This window comes from Lutra lutra, chromosome 12, assembly GCF_902655055.1.
Source record: "Lutra lutra chromosome 12, mLutLut1.2, whole genome shotgun sequence".
In the NCBI taxonomy this organism is placed as follows: Eukaryota; Metazoa; Chordata; class Mammalia; order Carnivora; family Mustelidae; genus Lutra; species Lutra lutra.
This window is the reverse complement of record NC_062289.1, coordinates 86,366,143-86,390,202: the sequence shown is the minus strand read 5'-3', so window position 1 is coordinate 86,390,202 and position 24,060 is coordinate 86,366,143. Positions and strand designations below refer to the sequence as shown.

The following is a 24,060-nucleotide window of genomic DNA, read 5'->3' as shown; positions in this document are numbered from 1 at the left end:
AAATGGCTCAAGTAAGTTTTGTTTTGGGAAAGGCTTTGGGTGTGCGGGTATAGAGAAATACTTTGATGTTTCTGCACAGTTGGGGCTTCCCAAGCAAATCTGACTAAAACAGGATGGGGCTAAATGACAAGCCCAGAGGTCAGTTTCTGACATCTGCTGGTGAGAATGGCCCATTTTCCTCTCTGAAGATATGTGTTTACATTTCAAAGCGGGAGGAGACCCTGGCCATGGACACAACCCCTGGGTTGGAAAGCTGGGTTTATAGCTACTAGAAAGTTACGAGTCTTATCTCCCCCATGGGCAGAAATATTTGCATTCCACATGCTAAAAACCTAGGGTCCTTGCCCTTCTGTCCATCATGACTCTAGGGAGCTAGTTTTCTCCCACTCAAAGAGCTCCCTCTCCTATATAACCACCTGGATTCACATCTGGGAGTTCCTTGTCCCCAGTAAGAAACCTGGTGCATGCAGGACAATGACTGATTGTCACCCCCAGGGGAAAGAGCTGGGCAAACTGGCCGGGTTATTACTATGTAAATAGTAATAATAGTAAGTACTATTTACTATGTAAATAGTAACGCTGATCTGCTCTGCTCCAGAATCCTCTTGTTCACATTTTGGATAATCTTAACACAGATTAAAGAAACCCTCATATGATGACATTTATTTTCTTCTCCATACTTTCTATAACGAGGTTTTACTTTTATACTCAGAGAAGATGAACATTAAAAAAATTGTTTCCTGTTCAAACTGCTCTAAGATCTCTTTCCTCAAGCCTATTAAACTGGCGAAGATCCAAAAGTTGGGTGACACCGGTACTAGCGAGGCTGCAGGGGAACAGGCCCTCTCTTCACTGGCTGCAGGGAGGGCAAACTGGGCAGTTTGGTCACATCTGTCAGATAAAAATGCACAGATCCTCAGCCCAGTAATTCCACTTCTCAGAATTTATCCTATTTATTGGCTCATGCAGGTCTGAAATAGTGTCTGTGCCAGGGTGTGTGCCAGTTCCCTGTGGGACTGAAGATGATGGTACACAGCTGGAAATACCATGGTCTTCACCAGTCGGGGACTGGTTAGACCACGGGCAGGCAAACTGCAGCCGGATGCCTGGTTTGTGTACCAGGTTTTTCTGGAACCCAGCCACATCCATTCGCTCGCATACGGTCTATGTTTTCACGTTCGGGAAAAAGGATCGGCTGTGACAGAGACCCAAGGGGTGGGCATAGTTCCTCTCTGCCCCTTCACGGAAAGCCCCCCCAGGTTACATGGCAGTGCGGCCCTGTAGGGCAATACCAACGGCCACGAATAAATTGTTTCTATACAGACATGGAACGAGTTCTAAGATACACACGTGGAAAAAAGAAGGTTCAGGAGGGTGGGTATAGTATGTTATAGTTTTTGCTTTTAAAAGGGGTAAAAATCCATATATTCATGAGTTTGTGGATGGAGCTCTACAAGGAGACCTTAGAAACAAGAGAGACTGCCAAAGGGAGGGGCACTGGCAAGCCGAGTTGGGGAAGGAGATGGGAGTTCCCCAAGTATGAACTTTTCTGGGTTTTGAATGATGTAAATGGATTATGTATTCAAAAAATTGCCCTGAAAATGCTATCCCCTTCTACGTTTCCTCTGCAGGTGGGAGGGTCCTGCCCTTATGCCAGCACAGCCATGCCTCTGGGCCTTTGCTCCTGCGGTGCCTTCTGCCCAGAATGCCCTTCCTCCAGAGAACGGCTCCTGGGCTGAAAAGTGTGCTCCTCCAGAGCAATGACCCACTTGTGACCAGTGTGACCCACTTGCTGTCACACTACTTGGCCATGACCCTGGCTGCTAGGTTTGCAGGGAGCCGGGTGTGGGTAGAGACTCCAGACCGGAGCCCATGGCCACACTTCACCTCCATTCAGGCTCCTGCCAGCTTTGCCCACCAGATGGCAACAGGTCTGAGGCCAGAAGAAGGCAGGGTGCGGGACCCCATTTACATATGTGAAAACGGGGACTCGCAGAGGCTCATAGACTTTCGAGGACCTGGGCTGGGACTAGAAGATGGGGAACCCATTGAAGTTTGGGGTCTGCCCAGTGCTTGGCTGGTGGGGCTGGGATCAAGTGAGAAGACTGCAGGAGACCTGGTGGTGGGGAGGGAGGGGAAGAAGCAGCAGGGGTTTGTCCCCTGTCACCACCACAGGCTCTGTGGAATATGGTTCCTCACTTGGTCTGCTTGGGAGAGACCCAGTCCCAGCTAGGCCTGCACTCTAGGCTCACCAGTCACTGCTTTGCCGCCTTCCTCCTGTTGGAGAGGCCTCCAGTACAGCCACCAGGGAAGGCACCGTGTTCTCTGTAGGTGGCATCCTGGCCTTCGCCCAGGCTGTTCCCTGGCCTGGAATGCCATCCAGGCATCCGTTTTCAATTTGTTCATCAGATCTCAGCATCACGCCCTTTCTCCATGATGCCTTCTCTGACCCTTGAGTCTGGGTCAGGCGTCCCTCCCCGACTGCTGCTTCCTGGTCACCCTATTTCTGAGTGTCCCATCAGCATCCCTTCCTCCTCCCTCCGGGAGCTCAGGGCCCCGGGCACCTCCTGGCCCTAGCACTCAGCATGGCACACGGCAATGATACCAACAACTATCAGCTGGGTTCAGTCCCTCCCCTCCAGCCCGAGCCCCCAACCCTGGGCAGAATGAGTTTTAGCATACATCGTCTCACCTGATTAGCTTTCTCCAAGTTGGTCATGATCAGGCCGACTTCATCTGCCCTGAGACAGAAAAAGAAGATCCTGAGAAGGGCTTCTGGCAGCCCCCGGGCCCCTGCCTACCCCGATAACCCCAGCCCCTGCCTGAAACTAAAGGCCCGCAATGGGAGGTTAAGGAGGCTGCCCTCTACCCTTCCTACTGGAGAGAAATGGGGCTGGGCACTAAAGAACCCAGTATTGTCTGGAAATCGGACGGGGGCCTCAGCACAACACCCCTTCCGGGCAACCTGGCCTGCCGCACCCCCAGGTGCGGACAGAGCTACGCCTCCCAGCCTTTGTCCCTGCTGTGCCTTCCACCTGGAATGCCCTTCCTCAAGAGGACAGGACCCTGAACTTTATTTATTTTTATTTTTATTTTTTTAAATACTTTTTTTGAAAGATTTTATTTATTTGACAGAGGGAGAGAGATCACAAGTAGACAGAAAGGCAGGCAGAGAGAGAAGGGGAAGCAGGCTCCCTGCTGAGCAGAGAGCCTGATGCGGGGGCTCGATCCCAGGACCCTGAGATCATGACCTGAGCCGAAAGCAGAGGCTTTAACACACTGAGCCACCCAGGCGCCCCGACCCTGAGCTTTAAAAGCCAGCTCCAAAGTGTCCTCCTAGGAGGCCTCCTTCTGCTATCCCCGTGATGGTCATTTGTTTATTTGCTGCCCCCCCCAACCCCCACGGTCCCAGCACTAAGGGGGCCAGGACAGGCCGTATCTACCTCGGTCGCCCCTCTGCTGAGCATGGTGTTGGGGGGGCACAGGAGGCCTGCGGGGAGCATTTGGTGACTAGAAGCTGTGCGCGTGCTTTAGGTATGTTTGGGGCCTTCTTTCGTGCAAGCTGTTCCCCCCTGCCCAGAGCACATGACCCGGCATTCTCCACGTGGCTATCTCCTTCTCATTCTGAAGGTCATCTCCTCAGGGAAGCCCTCCGTAACTACCTGGATAATAGGACCCAACCCTCCCTGTGATTCTCTCTTGCTGCTCTTGGTTCTTCCTTTCTTAGCATTCACCAGGCACCCAGAACAATACCAAGCATACAGTAAGTGCTCACTAGTAATCTGCGAAGGAATGAATTTCTCTCTGTACATTATCAGTTATTGTCTGTCTCTTCTCCTTGACTGAGGACAGCATCATGTTCTAACGTTTCTTCTAGGGACCCAGCACAGCACTGGGTATACAGTAGGTGTTTAATAAGTGTCTGTGGAATAAATTATGTCTTTTTTTTTTTTTTTAATAAATGATGTCTTAAAGCCATGTTGAGTCCAGAGTAATTTAAGTGAATGACACTCAGCCCCTGAGGGTTGGGCTGTGGAGTTGTGGTGGAGACAGTTCTAGGAATTTGGGGTAAGATGAAGGCCCCCACCCAGCAAACCTGCTCAGCCATGACCCAGAATGTCATTTATAGTCTGGCACATGAATGGCACAGCAAATGACCAGTGAACAGCTGTGTGCCTACGGGGCTGGGGAGCACTGGGTGCTTAATGAAATAGGTGTTTCAGGCAGTGAGTTGGAGGGAGGAGTCAGGAAGGAATATTTGAGAGGGCGTGAGGGTGGAGGCATGCATGGGGGTGTTGGAGGGAGGAGGCATATTTGAGAAGGTCAGAGGGAAGAGACATATCTGGTAGGATATGAGGGAGGAGGGATGTCTGGGAGGGCCAGAGTGAGAAGACATGCCTCAGCAGGGTTTTCACTTACTTGGATGCTGCCTCCTCATCATATTTTCGCCGTAGTTCCAGCAGCTCTGTCTGTGTGGCCTTTAACGCTGGGAAAAATTAAAGAGCCAGGGTGAAGCGCCCCCCACTTCCCCCAGGAGCCCATTCCTTCTGCAGGGCTCAGAAGGCAGAATGAGGTTCAAGGTGGAAAGGGAAGACCTTTCTTTTGGTTAGAACCAGTGACAGGTAGAGTTTCCTGCCCATGGAGGGGCTTCAAGCTGGTTGGAAGGTGGACAGGATGACCCTCTAGGAGTCTATGAAGCTTAGAGGACCCATGTAAGCAGTAGGGGTCTTCTGTCCCATGGCCTTGGGTGTAAGCTGTCCCACACCCTTAGGTCACTTCAGGACCTGGGTGGGGTCATCTGTCCATGAGCTCACCTACCCCAAGGTCCAGACTGGCAAGTGAGGGGGACAGAGAGGAGCAATGAAGTCAACGGATATGTGTATATTATAATAAATGAGAAATTTCTTATAAAATTCCAGATTTCTGATTTCTCCAAGAAAATCGAAGGCTTGGTGACACTGGGTCATATGGCCATGGCTGGCTGGTGCTCACAGTGGCCATTTCTTTAGCCAAGGCCCAAGTGGTCCAGTTTGCCCCAGACCCCACCCTGCCTTAGTGCCTTCCCTAACCTGGCTGGCTTGGTTGTGTATCTGGCCCCTGCAGGCACTGTGTTACTCCTGATTTAATTCTATTTCTCAAACCCTCTCTCCACAGCAATGTGGCCTCTGGAGAGCCTCAGCCTCAGACCCCCACTGGGTAATGCTGAACTATCCCCTTCCTCCTCAAACTCCCCGCTTGCCTTCCTGATTCCAAAATACCTGAGCCTGAGTTCACAGTGTCACTGACTGTCCCCTTCCACTCCCCTTCCTGGTCTGACTGGCCTGGGGAGCTGCATGGGGCCAGGGAATGTGTGCCAGATACATACCTGAATGTAGGACTTTGATCTTTTCCTCTGCCTCCCCCAGTCTGGCTGCCAAAGTGATTTGTACTTCTTGAAGGCCCCTGCGGAGAGACCGGGCCTGCTCACACTGGCTCTGCACACGCCCATGTGCATGGGCCTTGCCTGGGTCCCCAAGTCGGCCCTCCTAGCTTCCTACTCCTCTCACCTGCTCTCTGTAATCACATGTACCACTGCCCTGTTACTCGGTCCTTAAACATGACCTTCAGGCACTTGGCTGCCTTGCTTTTTGCTAACTGTGTGGACCTGTATTAGTCAGTGACTTTGTCTCTCCGGGCATCAATTTCCTCATCTGTAAAATAAGGTTCCTGCTGGTCTTTGCCTCCATGGGTGCTGTGAAAATCTTCAGCGTGATGCTGGTTCCTAGGACTCCCTCAGTACCATTACTTACTATTCCTGTGCCCAGGGAGGCATTTTTTCCCGTTTCTGGGTCAGTCGTTTGGGATAGTCGCCCAGCCCACTGCAGCCTAGAGTTTTGGTGTGATGCACGTGTCTCAGCAGAGACAGAGGGGCCCCAGCTAGACTGGGGGAGGGTTTATACAAAGCCTGGACCTTATGTTGTCTGGCTCAGAGACTCTAGGGAAGGAGCCCCTTTACCTCTGGTCCTATATCCTGTCCTTTCCCCTCTCTCACACTCCTCCAATCACACCACCTCCTTGCTGGTCAAATGCACCAGGCATGTTTCTACCTCCGGGCCTTTGCACTGGCTGTCCCCTCTGTCTGTAACACACTTCCCCTATATATCTGCAAGTTCCCCTCCCTCACCTTCTTAGGGCTTTGCTCACCTCCTCAGTGAGGCCTCCCCTCATACCCTATTTAAAACTTCGGCTTCAATCTCATCCCCTCCCCCACTTTTATTTTCCTTCACAACCCTTATCATCATGTAGCAGACCATTTATTTATCTGGTTTATTTGTGTCTTCCTCATGAGAAAGTAAACTCCAGGAGAGTAGGAGGTTTGTCCCTTTGTTCACTGCTGTGTCCCTAGAACAGTACTTGGCACACTGCAGATGGCTCCATAAATACATGGGACAAACGAATGAAGAAGTAAGTGAATGAAAGGATACATGTAATGACCACCGTGAAGCTGGTCTAGAAATGCCCCAAGGATCCAGATGTATAATAAGCAGGTATTATTATTCCCACAACAACTGTAAGGGCAACCATTTACTGACACACTCCTCCAAGTGAGTGCCGGGCTAAGCACATGCATTCACTCTCACAGCAGACTAGGTGTTGATAGCACCTGTCCACCTGATCAAGCTACAGTATCCAGTTATTCAACCACACACTAATCTTGGGGTTGCTGTGAAGGTATTCTGTAGTTAGGGTTAACATCTACAGTCAGCTGACATTAAGTAAAGGAGAATAATCTCAATAATGTGGGTGGGCCTTGTCTAATCAGTTGCAGAGCTTAAGAATAAAACTAAGGAAGAAGAAATTCTTCTCAAGATTGCAGCACTGACTCCTGCCTGACAGTTTCCAGCCTGCTGGCTGGCTCTACCGATTCAGACTTGTCAGTCCCACCAGCGTGAACTAAGTCTTTAAAACACATGTCTTAATTAAAATAGAAAAAATTTTTTTCTTTCCCCCTCTGGGGAATCCTGACTAATACACCACCATTAGCCCCACTTTCCGGCTGGGGAAACTGAAGCTCAGACAGGTGATGTGAGCTGCCCAGGGCTGGCTGTTGAGATGCTGAAATGGGCCAGGCCTGCATCTCCACCTCCAACCTACATCTGGATTCCCTGATAGTCCCACCTCCCAGCCAGGTGGGCGGCCCACCTGCTCCTCCCCACTCACTTTTGTTTCTCCGCCTCATTTCTCTGCAGCAAAGTTTCTGTCAGGAGGGCTTTGCTGGGAATGCCCGGGAGGCGGCTCCCCTCAGTCAGCGTGGGCCCCGCCGGAGACGTCCCCTCTCTCTGCTCTGGAGGGAAAAAAGAGGGAAAACCACCCATCGCTGGAAGTGGCACGGCAGCCAGAGCTGTGTTCTGCAAATTGGAGGGACTGGAAGGGTTGGGACTTAGTTTTCCAAACTCAGGTGATGGAGAGAGTGCAGCTGGAAAGACCTGCCATCACCATGGTCAGCTGGGTTGTTGCCCTGGGGGGCATGTGTGAACGAATGTCAAGTTCCAGTGTGCCAGCCTCAGCCAGCACGCCCAGAAGCTTCCTTTATCCTCTTGGACCAGTTCCTGCCTCCTCGGCCTTTTTACTTTTTTAAGGGTCATGGTAAAATATACATAAAAGTATACAATTCAGTGACATTTAGTACATTCACAGTATTGTGCAACTGTGAGCACTAATTCCAGAATGTCATCAAAAGGAAGCCCGTCCCCACTAAGCAGTCACTCCTTTCCCTCTCCCCCCACCCTTGGCAATCACCAGTCTGCTTTCTGTCTCTGGGGACTTTCATATCCTGGATATTTTCTATCACCGGAATCACACATAATATATGTCCTTACGCGTCCGGCTTCTTTTACTTAGCAAAATGTTTTCGAGGTTCATCCAGGTTATAGCATGGATCAGACCATCACTCATTTTTATAGTTCACTAATATTCCATTTCATGGACAGGCCACATTTTGTTTTCCCCTTCATCTGCAGATAGACATCTGGCTTGTTTCCACCTTCAGTGGCTGTGAATAGGGCTATTGCGAACATGTGTGTACACGTGTTTGAGCACCTGTTCTCAGTTCTCTGGAGTAGACACCTAGGAGTGACAGTGCTGGGCCATGGGGTAGCTGTGGGTTTAACTTCCCCTCCCCACAGCTGACGGCGCACACTCAGAGGCTCGGTCACAGCCCACTGCACCTGCAGGAACGCCTGCACAGGGCCCACATCAGGTCTCGCTTTGCAGGCCCGTGGTGGCTCCTTCAGGGAATCAGTGTGTATGCCCTGGGCACTCAATTCGTCATGGGGAGAAAGGGTGCTCAGGGATAGGCCATCAAGGGTGTCTCAAGAATCCCAAAATCTGGGCTTCTGGCCTTGGGTCCGACTGACTCCTTTAAGCTCTGTCCTGGTTGTTAGGCTCCTCTGCTGAGTGCAGAGCTGGGAAGTTTGCAGAGTGGGTCCCTTGAGGGCCCGACAGTTTTCAGGCCCTGGCTTGTTCACACACACACACACGGATGTTCCAGGGGCTGAGGACACAGCAGTGAACAAACGGGGTTTGACCATCGTGAGGCACAGCGACAAGTGTTCTCACGGAGAAACACAGCCCAGAGCCAAGGTCAAGGGCCCTTGGTTTGAATCCCTGCGTGACTGCTTGCTGCCTCTGAGACTGTTAACCCGTTTGTCAAACGGGGCCAGTGACACTCCAGAAAGTTGACAAAAGGAGACAGTGGGAAATCGTGTGAAAGGCACATGGCACAGAGTAAATGCTCTCAAGAGGCAGTTCCCACAAGCATCATTATTCTGATAGAGGGAAATTCAAACCCTAGAGGGACTTCAGAGGCCGCACAGAACCATCGCTGTATGAACTGGTTTGTCAGGGAAGCTGGAAAGGCATTCTAGGTACAGGAACAGAGCTGGCAAAGTGCTGTATTTTAGTCACCATTAACCTTCCCCAGAGGACTCTGCCAAGGAGCAGGCATACATACAGTAGGTGCTCACTAGGGACTGGAAGGAAGGGAGGGGGCTGTGAGATGGGGAGTGTGCCAGAGCAGTCAGACTGACTTGGCGGGCCTCAGCCTATGATCTCCATGACTCCAGGAGGTAGACTAGGGGCCTGCGATGACAGCCCTTGGGCCAAATCTGGCCCACCTCCTGTTTTGCCTATAAAGTTTTATTGGAACACAGCCACACCCACTCATTTACCCAAGTTCTATGGCTTTTTTTCCACACAGTTGAGTAGTTGTGACAGAAAATATGTGGCCTGCAAAGCCTGAAGTATGTACTCTCTGGCCCTTTACAAAAAAAAAAAGAAAAAAAAAAAGGTAAATTTGCTGAACTTTGAGGTAAATTCTCATTTATTCCTTAGTCTGGTCCCCTCCTCTCTGCTTCATTTGCCCCCAAAGCCTTTCTTACACTGGAAGTACTGTATATTTAACATTTATTGGTTGACAGTCAGCCTTACATTCTAGAAGGTCAGAGCCACGAGGGCAGGGATTTGGGCCTTATTTGCTCCCAGCTATGTCACCGGTGCCTATGACAGTGTCTGGCTTGAAGCTCAACCAACACCCAAGACTCAGATGGTCACTGAGAGCTTTCATGGCCGCATTTTTCCTCCCCAGAGACCTCCTCTTTCACCTGCCACGGGTAACCACCATGCTCGCTTCTGTTCATCATTCTCCTGCTTTTAAACATTTTTAATCACATATATGTATATCTGAACTCTATTTTTAGCTCTCCCAGTTTCTTGACTTGCCTCGCTCAATGCCAGGACAGTGCTGTGTTCCCCACATCCCGTTTCCCTCCCCTGTGGGGCACACAGTCAGTCTGCCCTTCTCGGCTCCCCTGCAGCTGGGTGGGGCCCCATGACGGAGTTTGGGTCATCAGGATGTGGCTGGGGGTGCTGTGTGCCACGTCTGAGCCTGGACCCATAAACTGCGGTATGATCCTCTGCAGTTTTTCTCTTCCCATTGGCTGGTTGTAACAGTCACTGTGACTCGGGATGTCAAGTGTTGAAGACGGCAGGATCACCACAGCTTGGGTGTGTGAGTGACCACATGGAGTGTCTCCTCCAACCTCCCACCCTTTAAATATATTACGCTTCTGCGATTTGGGATTGGGTTGTTTCAGCAGTGGTGTACCATAACCCACCCTACATGGAAAATGATAAAGTCAAGCTCCTAGGCGTCCCTACCCCCATCCCTCCAAAGATGGCCAAGCCAGGCTGCTGAAGATCCACAGCCCATTTGTTTATTAGAGACATCCCATGAAGGCCTTATCAGTACCTTTGGGGCCCAGGAGCTCAGGGTGCCTCTTCCACGAAGTGTGGAGGTCTCGCCGCGGCTGCCCAGTGGAGTCAAAGCTGGGGGGCTGCAGTCTGTCGTCTAGGCTGCGTGTCGCTTCAAACACAGGCACAGGGTCTGCATACACAGAGAGAAGAGCCCAGGAGTGGGTGGGGGGGAGCCCTGAGGGCTGAGGGCTGCCTAGGCTGAGGCCGCAGGGCCTGGTGGGTTCCCCTACAGGAATACCCTGCCTTCTCCTTTAACCTCTTTCAGCTAGTTAATGCTTAATCACCTTCCATACTGCAACTCAAATGCCACTTCTTCCAGGAAGCCTGCCTTGACCAGTCAGTCATTCCTCCACCTGAGCTCTCCCAGCTCCCTGCACCTTTCCTTTAGAGCACTCACTGTACTTATAATTTTCACTGATTTGCAAGTCTACCTAATTAACACCCACTGGACTGCCAACTCCACAAGGCAGGGCTGGGACTGCGTCTGTTTTCACTCCCCACTGGACCCCTGGTGGGTGAATGAAGTCCAACACACAATCTGACCCAACAAACATCTGCTGAGGGAAGAAATGGGGCAGTGCCTACACGCAGGAGCCTTCAGGTCTGGCTGGAACAAGGTCGCCTCTGCATTTTATCCCTCTCCTCCTGTCTGTTTGTTTAGGTGGCGGGAGGCTCTGACAATGGGCATTTGTGCCGAGGTAAGCAGGTGCGCGAGAACGCTGCCGTCTTTCCCCTGTCAGCACTCCCCCCACGCCCCGTCATTAGGCAGGGCCTGCTCAGCGGGGTATGCCATTATGTCTCCCCGGGCTGATGTAATTATACATTGACATAATTAACCCAGCAAGCGCATTAGGCAGGCCAGCTAAAAATTCATCTATAATTATTTGTTGTGTGCATGCTAATGAGTCCATCTGCACTGCCTTTGTACAACACGGACAAATTAATTTACAAGTCTGGATTTTTTAATAAGTTCAAGGAAATGCTTCCTATTGTGTCCTGGTTTTTCAGAAAGAAGAGAGAGGCCATGAGCACTTGCCAGGGTCAGGGAAGTTAGATAAACACGGGAGGGTGCAGCTCTGAGCGGGCCACAGAGGGCTCACTCTGGTTCCAAGGAAGTGGAAAAGATCTAGCTCATGGCTTGGGGGCTGGCTGGCCACGAGCCCGTCTAAGCCAAATGATTACACTTGGGTGATAAAGGGTATCATCCACCCCATTTCCAGGGATCAGGGATTGATGCTTCCCTCCTTCACTCTGCTCGGAGGCCCTGTGGGCCACTCCTTGCTGCCTTGTGCCCTCTGTCCAGGGGGAGCTGCCCTCAGGTGGGCCCCTGGAGAGGCCGGAGGAGCAGGGTTGGCCAGATCCCTGCTTAATAGAGGTTTAGCGATTCTAAGGTTCCTGTTTTTCACCTTCATTTGCTGCTACAGGGTAGAACATAGTGGTTAAGCTCACAGAAGCTGAAGCCCAGCTCTGGATCCAAATCCTACTCCCAAAGAGCCATGAACCTCATTTTCCCTCTAATACAGTGGAAGAACTACAACAGTTCCTAATTCCCAAGAATTATTACTGGGAAGATAAACAAAGATACCAACAGAGGCAACATGTTCCAAGGGCTGCTGGTGCCAGGTCTGGCTCCAAACTGGCTAATAACTCTGGACAGTTAGTTAACCTCCCAGAGCCTCCATTTTCTCATCTGTAAAATGGGGCCACGTGAGGTCCAAGGTGAGGCCCAGGAAGGAAGATGTTGCTATTCCCCATTTTCTGGACAAGAAAATGAAGGCCCAGAGAAGAGACGTCATATGCTCAAGGTCACCTAGCTCAAAAGTGGCAGAGGTGGGACTTGAACTCAGGGTGCCAGGTGATTCTTTGCAGTAGGCCAAGCTGCTTTGAGGCAGGGCATGGGGATTTTTTACTATTAGGCTAGGAGCATTAGACTGATGGTTCTGTTCTTCGCCTTGCCATTGGCTTGCTGTGCGGCCTCGGACAGAGCACCAGACCTCTCTGGGCTCTCCACTCAAATTCCTATTATAAGTATATTAACCCTGGATGTCAATCAGATAGAGGTGGGGTCCTGTCAAAGTGAGTGCTTTTGGCTGTGCAGCTATCCTGTAGAGCTGGGATGTGTGGCAGAAAGTTTATACCAGACACCTTCACAGGCTGGCCTGACCCGAGAAGTACAAATGTTGTGAATTCCTAAGCCACCCTGAGACAAAGCGGGAGGGGGCCAGGCTGGGACACGGAGAGTGTTTCCTGCTGTGACATCTCCAGAGACAGCCGCTTAGGTTTTGTGTGTCTCAGTTTCCCCAGTGATAAAATGGGGACAGCAGGCCTACTGCGTATGGGCTGCGCAGGGCTCCCATGAGATGCTGAGCCCTGTAACGGTGCCTGGCACCCAGCAGACTCTGAGTGAGTGTTGCCCTTCTGCTTATTATGAAGACTTGTGGCAGCCACGGAGACTCTTCTGATCTACTGTAGTGTCAGCTCAGGCCACACCTGCCTGGGGCTGCTCCCAGCCCAACGAAGCATGACGGGGGTGCAGAGTGGGGCTGCTCTTGATGATGCTGGGACGGGCAAACCTTGTATCATGGACTGAACTGTGTCTCTCCAAATCCATGTAGTAGAGCCCTAACCCCCTGATCCAGCCGCATCTGGAGAAAAGGGCCTTGAATCCTATAGGACCAGTGCCCTTATATGAACAGGAAGACACCAGAACTCTCTCTGCACGTGCCCACAGGAAAGGCCCCGTGCAGACAGCAAAGGCAGCCACCTGCAAGCTGGGAGGAGAGCTCTCATCAGAAACCAGCCTGCTGGCACCTTGATCTTGGACTTTCAACCTCCAGAACTGTGAGAAACTGTGGCCTGTTGCTTAGGCCACCTGCTCTGTGGTCTGGTCAGAGCAGCCTGAGCAAACTGGTACACCTTCTTTGGTGCTGCCTGTCAGTCCAGCCGAGACCTGCTCAGAGCTGCACTGCAGTCCGAGGATCTTCCCGCCAAGCTTCTTCCCCTCACCCCCAGGTTCAGACCACATTGCCATCTAAAGGCTCTCGGCACCTCCTCCTCTCCCTCTCCTTCATCCTCCACAGCGTCCCTCCCCGCAATAAACCTCTTGCCTATCTAACGCCGTTCTGGCATCTGCCTGCTTCCACAGGACCAAAAGCCACATGTGACTACTTTTTCTCCTCTTGGACTCTTAGTTTTCCCATCTGTAAAATGGGGGCAGCCATGGGGCCTCTCCTGCAGAGCTGCTGCTAGAATCAGAGTCTATGGATGTGAAACCCGTGGTATGGCGCTGGCACTTTCCAGGGAGGAGCCTGGAGTGGGCGGAGCTCACAGGGGGACCTATGGGTCCACGTACAGGCTTCGCTCAGCATGAATTTGTTGAGCTCTTGTCTGTGTGTAACTGTCATCCCAGTCAGGTGATGGGGGGGATGGGGTTTACCCTAAGGGCAGTGGGGAGGGAGTGACATGTTCTATTTCGCCTTTTTCAAAGGCCTCTGAGCTGCTGTGTGAGAAACGAGCTGGAGAGGGAGCCCAAGGGGAAGCTACCAGGACCGTCAGAGCAGCGATGCCCGGATCAGGGGGGCGGCAGAAGTGGAGAGAGTGCTCAGATTCAAGAGGTAGACAGGAAGAACTGATGGGGTGTGGTGTCCTAGGTTGAGTAGTGTTCTCTGAAATTCATGTCCATCCAGAACTTCGGAACTTGACCTTATTTAGAAACAGGGTCTTTGCAGAAGGAATCAACTTAAGGTGAAGTCAACTGGATTGCGGTTGACTAACGACCGGTGTCCTTTTAAGAAGAGGAGACAGCACAGAGAGACACACACAGAGAAGTCCCTGCGAAGACAGAGGCAGAGACTCAAGTGATGCATCTGCCATCAAGGATGGCCGGCCACCACCAGAGGTAGGACAGGGGACTGGAACCGGTTCTCCCTCAGCGACTCCAGAAGGAACTGACTGACCCTGCCAACACTTTGATTTTTGGACTTCCAGCCTCCAGAACCGAGAGAATAAATTTTCATGGTTTCCAACAACCTAGTTTGGTAGGCAGCCCCAGAAAATGGTCTGGAGGACACGGGTCCAAAGTCTGCTTTCCCCGAGTGTTCCACACCTTCGTCCCCGCTCCTGGTATTACTAGCAATCCTTGGCGTTCCTTGGCCATTGTTTCCTGGTCTTGGCTCTGTTATCACAAGACTTTCTCCTCTGTGTCTCTCTCCTCTTCTTATAAGGACCACAGCATACTGAATTAGGGTCTACCTGATGACCTCTTCCTAAGTTGATTACATCTGCAAAGACCCTCTTTCTAAAAGGGGGTACCAGAGGTTAGAACCTCCACGTATCTTTCTGGGGCACATAATTCAAACCATAACATGTGGTAACTGACTGGATACCAACTGTGAGAGAGGCAGGACTGAGGCACTGCCAAGACTCCAAGTCCCATAGGAAGGAAGTCCTCACTCAAGTCTAATCTACTTCTCTCCTGCTGCACCATGTTACCTGGCATCCAGGGGACAAGCCCATTGTGTAAGAGAAAGTGTCAGGACCTGGTTCTCACTCTATTGCATTTTTATCCTCCAGATCTACCGAGGCACTGGGCCGTGGGTCGAATAGGGTCCCTGCTCTGAAAAGCACACAGCAACGATGGTCTCTTACTACCCTGGGTATTTTTTACCCTTTATTTCCTCCCCGCTGGTGCATAGTGGGAATTCTTAGGTTTTACAGTGTGTGGGAAACTCATTTCTTCCCACCTCCCCTATCTGGGAGAAATCCACGGAGCCCTGAGCTATGCTGCCAGGGGCTGAATTATGGAGGAAAAAAATGACTAGCACCCAGACGACTGGAAGATTTGCCAAATCACACAGAGGTAAAATGCTCAGCCTTGGGGGCTGGCAAATTCAAGGCTTTCCCCCTTCCCTTGTCCAACAGCATTATTCGATCCATCAGCTAAATGTCACTGGCCACTCTTACAAACACAAACTGAAAGAGAGAAAAGTGACAACAGATCTTTAAAATGTTTGGAAGAGGTCTTTCAGAGAACCTGACAGCCACAGGGAAGTGGGGAGCATCTTGCTTTCATTCTTCAGTCTTCCCTTTCCCCTTGGGACCCTGCCCTGGCATTTCACATGGTAGGTGCTCAGTAAATGTGGATTGTGATAAGCTTCTAAGTCTGCGGTCATAGGTTATAACAGCAATAGGAAGTGAATAGTCACTAATGTAGTCATTATTCACCAGTACATTTTTACTGAGCATCTACTATGTGCCAGACACCATTAGTTCAGCTGCCAAATATTTTCTGAGCACCTGCTGTGTGCCAGGGAGGTTTCTGGGCCCCGGAGATAGAGCAGTAGATAAGAGGGAATTTCTGTCTTCCTGGGGTTGACACTCCAGAGAGAAAGATGGATAAAGGAGAAATAAACCAACCAGTAAGGGGACAGAGAAGAAAAATAAGGCAGGGTCCGGGCAGAGAGTGGCCTGACATGCTTGGTGGGGGGAATGCTGCTAATGGAGGCAGGCTGGTCAGGGAAAGCTTCTTCTTCTTCTTTTTTTTTTTTTTTTTAAGATTTTATTTATTTATTTGACAGAGAGAGATCACAAGTAGACAGAGAGGCAGGCAGAGAAAGAGAGAGAGAGAGAGAGAGAAGCAGGCTCCCTGCCGAGCAGAGAGCCCGATGCGGGACTCGATCCCAGGACCCTGAGATCATGACCTGAGCCGAAGGCTGCGGCTTAACCCACTGAGCCACCCAGGCACCCCCAGGGAAAGCTTCTTGAAGGAGGTAACATTTGAACAGAGCCTTGAAGAAGATGAGGGAGCCAGCAGCGGGGAGAGAGAGAATAATCTAGACACAGGAATCACCACCAGGAGAAACAGCCCCCACCGGACCAAGAGAGGGTGGTGGACCCTTGTGACCAGCTGCCCACCCCCTGCCCCAGTTATTGTCCCAGAAACACAACTTAGCTCAGTCTTCACAACTGACCCATTTTAGAGACGAGGATGTGGGGCTGACAGAGACTGGCAATGTCTGGGGACATCTGGTGCCAGCCTCACCTCCCTTCCCTGCAGGCTGGTCTGAGTGCTGCCGCCGAGGGTGGAAGTTGGGTTTAGAGCAGGCTCTGGCCCTCTAACCACTAGTTCCTGGTCTTTGTTTCCAAAACCTCAGCTACCATGGATCCTGAAGCAGGTGGGGCACCCACATCTGGGGAGCTAGGTTATGGGGTAGATATGACCTCCACCCAGTGTCTTGGGCCAAAAGCTCCAGGGAACTGACATTTCCTCATACTCCCCCCACTCACATATGCCTGGTACTTTACATATATTTACATCTCATTTAATCATCAAAATAATCAAATCATGTTAGATCCCCATGAGATGGTTCTATCCCCATCTTCCAGATGAGAAAACTGAGGCCTAGCAAAGGGAAGCCATTTGTTCAAGGCCACCAACCCAGAACAAGGCAGATCTGAATCTGAACCCAGTACAGCCCAAACGCCAGACATTGGCATACGCACTTCACAACTTCTGCTGAATCCACCTGCCCCTAAAGGATTACCAACATGACATTTGTCCTTATGTGACTCAGTATTTTTTAACTAAGAATATTTTAAATTATTGTAAATAGATAACTGGGATCCTATATCATAAATAGAAGGTGCCTTAAACCATAAAAATAAACACAAAGAGGAGGCACCTGTCTGGCTTAGTCGGGAGAGCATGCAGCTCTGGATCTCAGGGTTGTGAGTTCAAGCCCCACACTGGGTGAAAACTGATGTTATTAAATTCTAGTTAGACTCTCTTGTTACCTAAGACTGGGATCCCAAGGCTGGCTCTCCCTCGGCTAAAAAGGAAGATGCACAGGTATTCTACAGGTGTTTAAGATGCTCTAGCACCGAAATGAAGTTTATGTAGAAGGAAGTAGACAGGTGACACACAGCATGCAATGTGTTCAAAGTTTCACTGCTGTGCCAGGTACACTGAAGCTGTTTCCCGTGTCAGGTGACTCCATGAGGGGAAGTGCTGGGTCCCACCAAGCCCCCAACCTCCAAAGTGACCTGTGTCCCCACTCTGGTGTCTGGCAAGCCTCCTATCCTGGTGTCAGGAGAAGTGACCAAACATCTCCGCATGTCCTCGTCTGGAGCAGGGAGCCCAGGTTCTGCCGGGCTCAGCACTTCCAGCTGAACCTTTCAGCCAAGACACACAGCTGCCCAGAGTTGGGCGCGGGACTCCCTCACTTCACTCCTGCGACAGACACACAGTCGATACCTCGATGAGGGCAGTGGCAGTGGGAAGCAAAGGGCCTTGGATCCAACCTGAATGAAAAAGCCCCAAACAGGGAGGATCCCAAATCAGAAATGTTTGACTACAACAAATCTTTTGGATTAATCGAGTACGCTGGCAGACACGGGAGATCAGACACGAGCCATCCGAGGTGGCAGGTCCCAACGGGAGCGCAGGGAGGGGGACACTGTCAGGAAGCGGAGGGCCTTTGTCCTACAGTCATCAACCTGCTCTTTATGCATAAACTGCTTAATAAAATGACTAATTCATTTTGGTTACATTGGATCTAACCCCTTAGAGAATACTGCCAACGGACTTGTAATATTTTAATACCACACCGGGCTTCACAGAAGCACTTCGTCTATTCCCTCTCCCACCGCTAGCTGATGCTGTGGTGTTTCTTCAGAAAGTGTCTATGGGGTTTTTGGTGGGGGGGAGCCGGGGAGCTAGGAAAAGCTGTCTCATTCCTCCCACTGTGTCCATCTGAAGGAAAGTGGCATTCAGAGCTTTTTTAGGAAAGCTGGAGCCGCGAAGGCTGTCCGAGAGGCTGTTTAGAAACACATATATGCAGAAGTATGCGTGCGCCCCTCCAAAATATCTTGGAGACAGAAGCCTTCTCCCATCTGGGCCCAGGCTCCGGGCGCCTGCATGGGCGGGAGGCTCGGGCTACTGACGGCGGCAGAGAGACTAACTCTGATCCTTTAATCTTAACTTTTCGAGAGCAGATGGGGTGTGGGGCCCCTCCACACAGCCGTGAGCCATGTGTCCGCCCACCCGCTCTTCCATCCACTGCCAGGACCGGCTGCTCCAGGGGGTCTTCTGGCTGAAGGACGGACAGAGGGGCTGGGGAAGGTCTTCCTTCTTGGCACAGGGTGGTGGTGGGAATTCAACACCAGCATAGCTGCAGGGACTGTTTACTGAGCACATACTAGGTGCTAGACACCCAGAGGGCCTTCTAGACTCTGCACCACGGTTACTCCTCTCTCAGGTCCCAGGAGGTAGGTGTGCTTTTCCAGACCAAGAAACAGGCTGAGAGGCAGAACCAGCCACTCAGGGTGGCCCAGCCAGGGAGCACCAGAGCCCGATTCAAAGCCAAGTCCATTATAAAACAAATAAAGTTCCCATATACGGAGTTTCACAGAAAGGCAGGCAGTGACAGTGTGTTTTGCTTCACATTGTGCTCCTGGTGGTGAGTGGAGGGTCCAGCAAACAGTAGGTGCTCAATATTTGTCTCATGAATTGCATGGGGCTGCTACTCTGTACCAGGCACCATACTCAATGTTCTTTCTCTCACCAAATCCACCCAATTGGCCTATAATGAGGTGCGATTATTATCCACGTTTTATAAATGGGGAAACTGAGGAGCAGAAAAGTGAAGAATGACAAGGGGAGCACAATGGCAGGACAGGGATTGGCCCTGCTCTGTAGGAGGGCCCTCTGGCCTGGGGTCCTGCTAGTGCTTCTCCTGGTATCACTCGGCTCCCTGAATTTGGAAGCTTGAGCTGGGAGAACGAGGAGTTCTTAGCTGGGGGGGGGGTTAACTTGTTCCTCTTCTGGGTAACATACTTGTATTTCAGCAAAGGGCCCATCCTCTCAGTCTAGAACCTCTTAACCTACCAGCAACAAAGACCCTCAGCTGTTTGTCACTCTTTTTGGAGGCCAAATGTCCAATGGTTTTGTCCAAATCCTTTCAATTTAAAAAAAAAAAGATTTTATTTATTTATTTGACAGAGAGAGATCACAAGCAGGCAGAGAGGCAGGTAGAGAGAGAGGAGGAAGCAGGCTCCCTGCTGAGCAGAGAGCCTGATGCGGGGCTCGATCCCAGGACCCTGAGATCATGACCTGAGCCGAAGGCAGCGGCTTAACCCACTGAGCCACCCAGGCGCCCCTAAATCCTTTCAATTTTTAAAACGAACCTGCATGTAGGTTAGGAGTCCGGGTCAAAATTCAGACTCTACTGCCTCTCTGCTGTGTGACCTCGGGCAAGTGCCTTGATCTCTCTGAGCCTACATTCTTTCAGCTGCACAGTAGGACAGTTTAGCTGCTGTCAAGGGGGCTAAGGGGATCATGGACTCATTTCTGTGAGGGGCTGTGCTGCACAGCCTGATGCACAGGAAGCACCCCCCAACCACCCCTGCAAGGGTGGCAGCTGATGCTTTAGGACCACGTTCAAAGCCTGCTTTCTCTGAGGTGCCTCCTCTGGCTGTCCAGCCGCGGGGCCCTTTCTCTGGTAGTCTGACTTTGGGTCATGATGGCCCTGCCAGCCTCCGAGTCTCTGAGGGCAGAAGAAGGCTCAGGCTTGAGCTCCCACAGGGTTCAGCTCTAGTAGGTGCCCAGAATGAACCGATGAAAAGCCACAGCTGATGTGCCTGGCTTTCCTTCCGCAAGGGAACAGCCGTGCATTGAGCACCTACTGGGTACCAGCATCATGCCAGATGCTTTCGTTTAATCTTCCTCCAGTCCTTGGTTACCAAGAGTACTGAAAGTTAGACGGGCCGCCATGGTGGGGGAGCACTTCTGGCAGGGGAGATGGTGGTGTAATGCCTTCTAAAGTCAGCTTCCATCTTCGGGAAACTCTGGCCTTGTTCCCTACGGGATCAAGTGAGCAGAGGCATATTCAGGGAGAAAGGGAAGGAAGTGAGAGCAAACAGAAACAAGAGTTTCTTGTTGTACTAAAATCTTTATTACCTATATTTGTGAAGGTGGCTTATCCACTAGATGGCAGTAGAACTAATCATTTGGGACAAAAACAAAGCTAAATTCTTTACCTCCCTCACTACTTCCATCAAAGATTCATATCTCTAAAAATTAAGGTCACAGAAGTACTAAAAAAAAACAACAAACCCCAAAACTTTCAAGCAAGAAGGGGTTTTAAAAAATATGACATGAAATCCAGAAGCCATAAAAGCAAAGGTTTGGTAAGAATTTCTACGTTTCTGCAAATATTTTTTGAATGCCTGCTATGTACCATATATAAGAGACATTATAAACAAAAAGCAAACTAGGGGAGAAGATATGAGACATGTTTACCAGGACAAAGGTTATTATCTTTAATATATATAAATTTTTTTTTAAGATTTTTTATTTATTTATTTGTCATAGAGAGAGAAGCGAGAGTGAGCACAGGCAGACAGAGTGGCAGGCAGAGGCAGAGGGAGAAGCAGGCTCGCTGCCAAGCAAGGAGCCCGATGTGGGACTCGATCCCAGGACGCTGGGATCATGACCTGAGCCGAAGGCAGCTGCTTAACCAACTGAGCCACCCAGGCGTCCTGTATTATCTTTAATATATAAAGAGTGCCTACAAATCAATGAGAAAGTGATCTCTGACATTAAAATGGGCTATAGATACATGAACCAGTGATTCACAAAAGAATATGAGAGGCTCATAATATTTGAAAAGATACTTAGTGTAACAAATGCATGAGTTCAGAATAAATTCTGGGTTTGGGGCCAATGCATGGCTACAATCTATTTTCCTTCCCAAGTGTTCTTCCTTGTCCTCAGAACTATAGCACAGTACCAATAAGCTGCTCATTCCTGAGCACCCTACATGCCCAACATTGGAGAGGGCAGTCCAGAAAATTACAGCACAGCCACACAAGAGACCATTACACACGATGAACCAAAGTTACTCGGGATTTTTAATCACACAGGGAAATACATATGCTCATATTGGGTAAAAGGAAGGATGATTCAAAATGGTACAAGCAGAATGAACTACTGTTTGGAGGAAGTACATAGGGAAAAGATCAGAAAGAAAAATAATGTTCTCACTGCTTCTCTAGTAGGGAGTTCTGTCTCCTTCTTTCTACTTTTCCATATTTTTTGAAGTCGAAAGCATGCGTATGTGACTTTTATAATTGGGGAGAAAAAAAAATTAAAGCCCCAAACACTGTAAAGCATTTTCCTATTCCAGACTCAGTCACCCTGTTGCCTAAACTGCTCACCCCATGTCCTCGATAACTGACAGAACCTTGTGAGATCAGCAGCAAACGCTTGTGATCTATGTAGCTTACACTCTGATGTCAGCTTGGCAGTGGGCTGCTGGTTATTAGACCCTGCCAAATACTTTCACACCCAGCACAGTGAACCTTTGTGTCAAATAGTGAGTAGCTGCTATTATTACCCCTCTGCTAAAGATATAGAACTCAGAGCTCAGAGAGGTTCGGGCCCCTGCCCAAGGTCACACAACTCAAAACTACCGAGCTGAGAGTCCTACCCTGCTGTGTCTGACTCTGCAGCTGGAACACCTAAGCTGACCAGCTTTGCCTCCTGAAAGAGAGAGAAACACCTGTCAGGAGTTGCCATCTCCTGCACTGGATTTTTAAAAAACCAAAGTAAAGCAGAAAAACCCATTTTGGGGGCACTCACCTCTCTCTTCTTAGCTCTTCAGCAGTCCTCTTCTGCCTGCTCTCTTACTTGCTCTCTCCTTGTTTCCTTTCTTTTCATTTTTTCTCTTTCTTTCTTCCTCCCCTCCTCCCCTCTTTTACTTTTAACTAAGCACTCAGTTAACAAGTTAGCTTTGTGAAGCTCCGGTCGGTACCTGGTGACTGCGAGCGCAATAAAGAAATCAGCCGCCGCCGATACAGAAGTCAGAAAGGTTTAAATCAAACCATCCTCCACAACAATGACATTAATTATGCTTTTAACACGTTTTACTGCTTTTTTTCTCACTTCACGCCACATCTGTGTGAACAATATCCAAAAGATTTACGGTTTTCTTTCGTAATTACAGACATACAGGCTGCACACTTATCAAAATACTTGCTGAGCAATCACGCCATATCGTATTCTCTGCCAAAGATCTGTGCTGGCAGCAGTCATTCAAAACAAAAATGTTGAATCAGGACTTGTGTGGCTTTGGAGGGGGGTGGAAAGTATTTCGACAAATAATTTGCCTGTCAAGAAATATAAAAACAGGAGAGTGTGCATCCTGGCAAATTTTCCAGGAGTGTTATTTTTTTCTGGAGGGGGTTAGAACAGCGTGTGTGTGGGGGGGACAGTGCGCCGGGAAGCTCCCAGCACCAAAAACACATCTGACATTTGGTTCTTGTGTCTGAGGATAAAATTTAATGAGAACAAAAATATGTCTTCCTAATTCCCCTAAGAAATCATTAAAACATTTTGTTATTCTTAAATGTCTCGAAAATGAATTAGAGCCCCTAAAGGGGCCGTTCGAACAGTATGTCTCCATCAGTTAAGGCTCCTTGTTCTCCAACTCAGTGACAGCTAGGGACGTACGTCTCCCCCGCCTCTCCATTTCTGGGGAGCAGAGTTGCGAAATCAGATGCATGGAGTCAGCACCAGACTTGGAATGACCCCTTTGGGGGGAGGGGCAGGAGGGCACGAGGACCTTCTGGAAAGCTCTGCACCGGTCTTGGGAACTCTCATAGTCCCTGGCTGGCACTCTGGCCCTGTGATTGTGTTAACCGCCCTATCTAGAGAAAGATGAGGGTTTCACAGTGAACCCTGGAATTAATGACTCTTTTCCAAGCAGGGGCCATAGCCTCTCCTCACTCTCAAGCGCTAGGCTTGCTGGAGCTCCCCTAGGTTCACCATAAGCAATGATTATTCGAGGGATGATCTGGTCACCTGCCAGCAGCATGCAAGCTCCCCGAGGCCTGGGCCCCTGTCTGCATTTGCAGGCTCATGGTTAGGTTCTCAGTGTCTAGCAAGTGCCAGGCACACAGCAGGCACTTAATAAATGCACTTAAATAAATGTAAATAAACACGTGATAGGCAGAGGGCTCCAGGTGAAAGAGCGCCTTGTCATTCAAATAACCCTTCCCCCCATTTCTGCATGTGAGTCTTGTTTCTTATTCATTCAACAACTATTAGGTGCTTACTGTGTACCAGGTTCTGGGTATACAAATCTGATATGACCAGTCAGTCCCAGGCTTAGAGAATTTCACTTCTAGGAAAGCCAGACACATACATGATGACAAGTGTAGCCCAGTCACCAATTTATAAAAGAGGAGGCTGGGGCTCACGAAGTCAATTAATTCATCTGCAGTCACCCAGCGAGTGAGTGGTCTGAGTAGGACTCCAGCCTGAGCCCCGAATCACAAGCCCATCTCAGTGCTGCCCCCTGGTGCTACAGGGGAGGTACATGGGGTCTAGGGGAGGAGCCTTGTGTGGAGACTCCTAGGAGACATTTTTGGGGTCTATTGTGGGTCACTTTCCAATGTCACTTGTCACTGATCTCGTGGGACCTTAAGGACTGAAAAATAATGGTAAATATGAGGGTTTATTTTCCCAATTATTTTTTCCAGATAGCTCTAATGAGGGTAGAGATATAAGCAGAGCATCTGCTACATGCCCAATGTGGTCCTTAGTGAGGGGGACAATGGCCAGGGCTGCAGACATGGCCGTCTTGGCCTCATGGCCCGGGGGCCACGCCTCATGGTGGGCATAGAACCCCAGGGGCTGTACTGTCCAACTCCAGCCACTGTCACTGCCCAAACATCCTCCTTGAGAAGACCCACACAGCACGCTGCCTT

The 24,060-nt window shown here is 50.1% G+C and overlaps 1 protein-coding gene across 5 annotated transcripts in view; it reads right to left on the bottom strand.

Moving 5' to 3' along the window:
- CUX2 (cut like homeobox 2) overlaps positions 1 to 24,060 on the bottom strand; it is a 258,224-nt gene that overhangs the window by 30,461 nt on the left and 203,703 nt on the right. For 4 of the 5 annotated variants that reach the window (XM_047697621.1, XM_047697624.1, XM_047697622.1 and 1 more), the window contains exons 5-9: positions 10,289 to 10,423; positions 7,201 to 7,324; positions 5,366 to 5,442; positions 4,420 to 4,486; positions 2,693 to 2,741 (exon numbers count right to left, since the gene is read on the bottom strand). In XM_047697621.1, coding sequence (XP_047553577.1) covers positions 2,693 to 2,741; positions 4,420 to 4,486; positions 5,366 to 5,442; positions 7,201 to 7,324; positions 10,289 to 10,423 — 452 coding nt within the window. Of the gene's footprint in view, positions 1 to 2,692; positions 2,742 to 4,419; positions 4,487 to 5,365; positions 5,443 to 7,200; positions 7,325 to 10,288; positions 10,424 to 24,060 lie in introns of those variants that run through there. The other variant, XM_047697625.1, reaches the window with a different exon arrangement.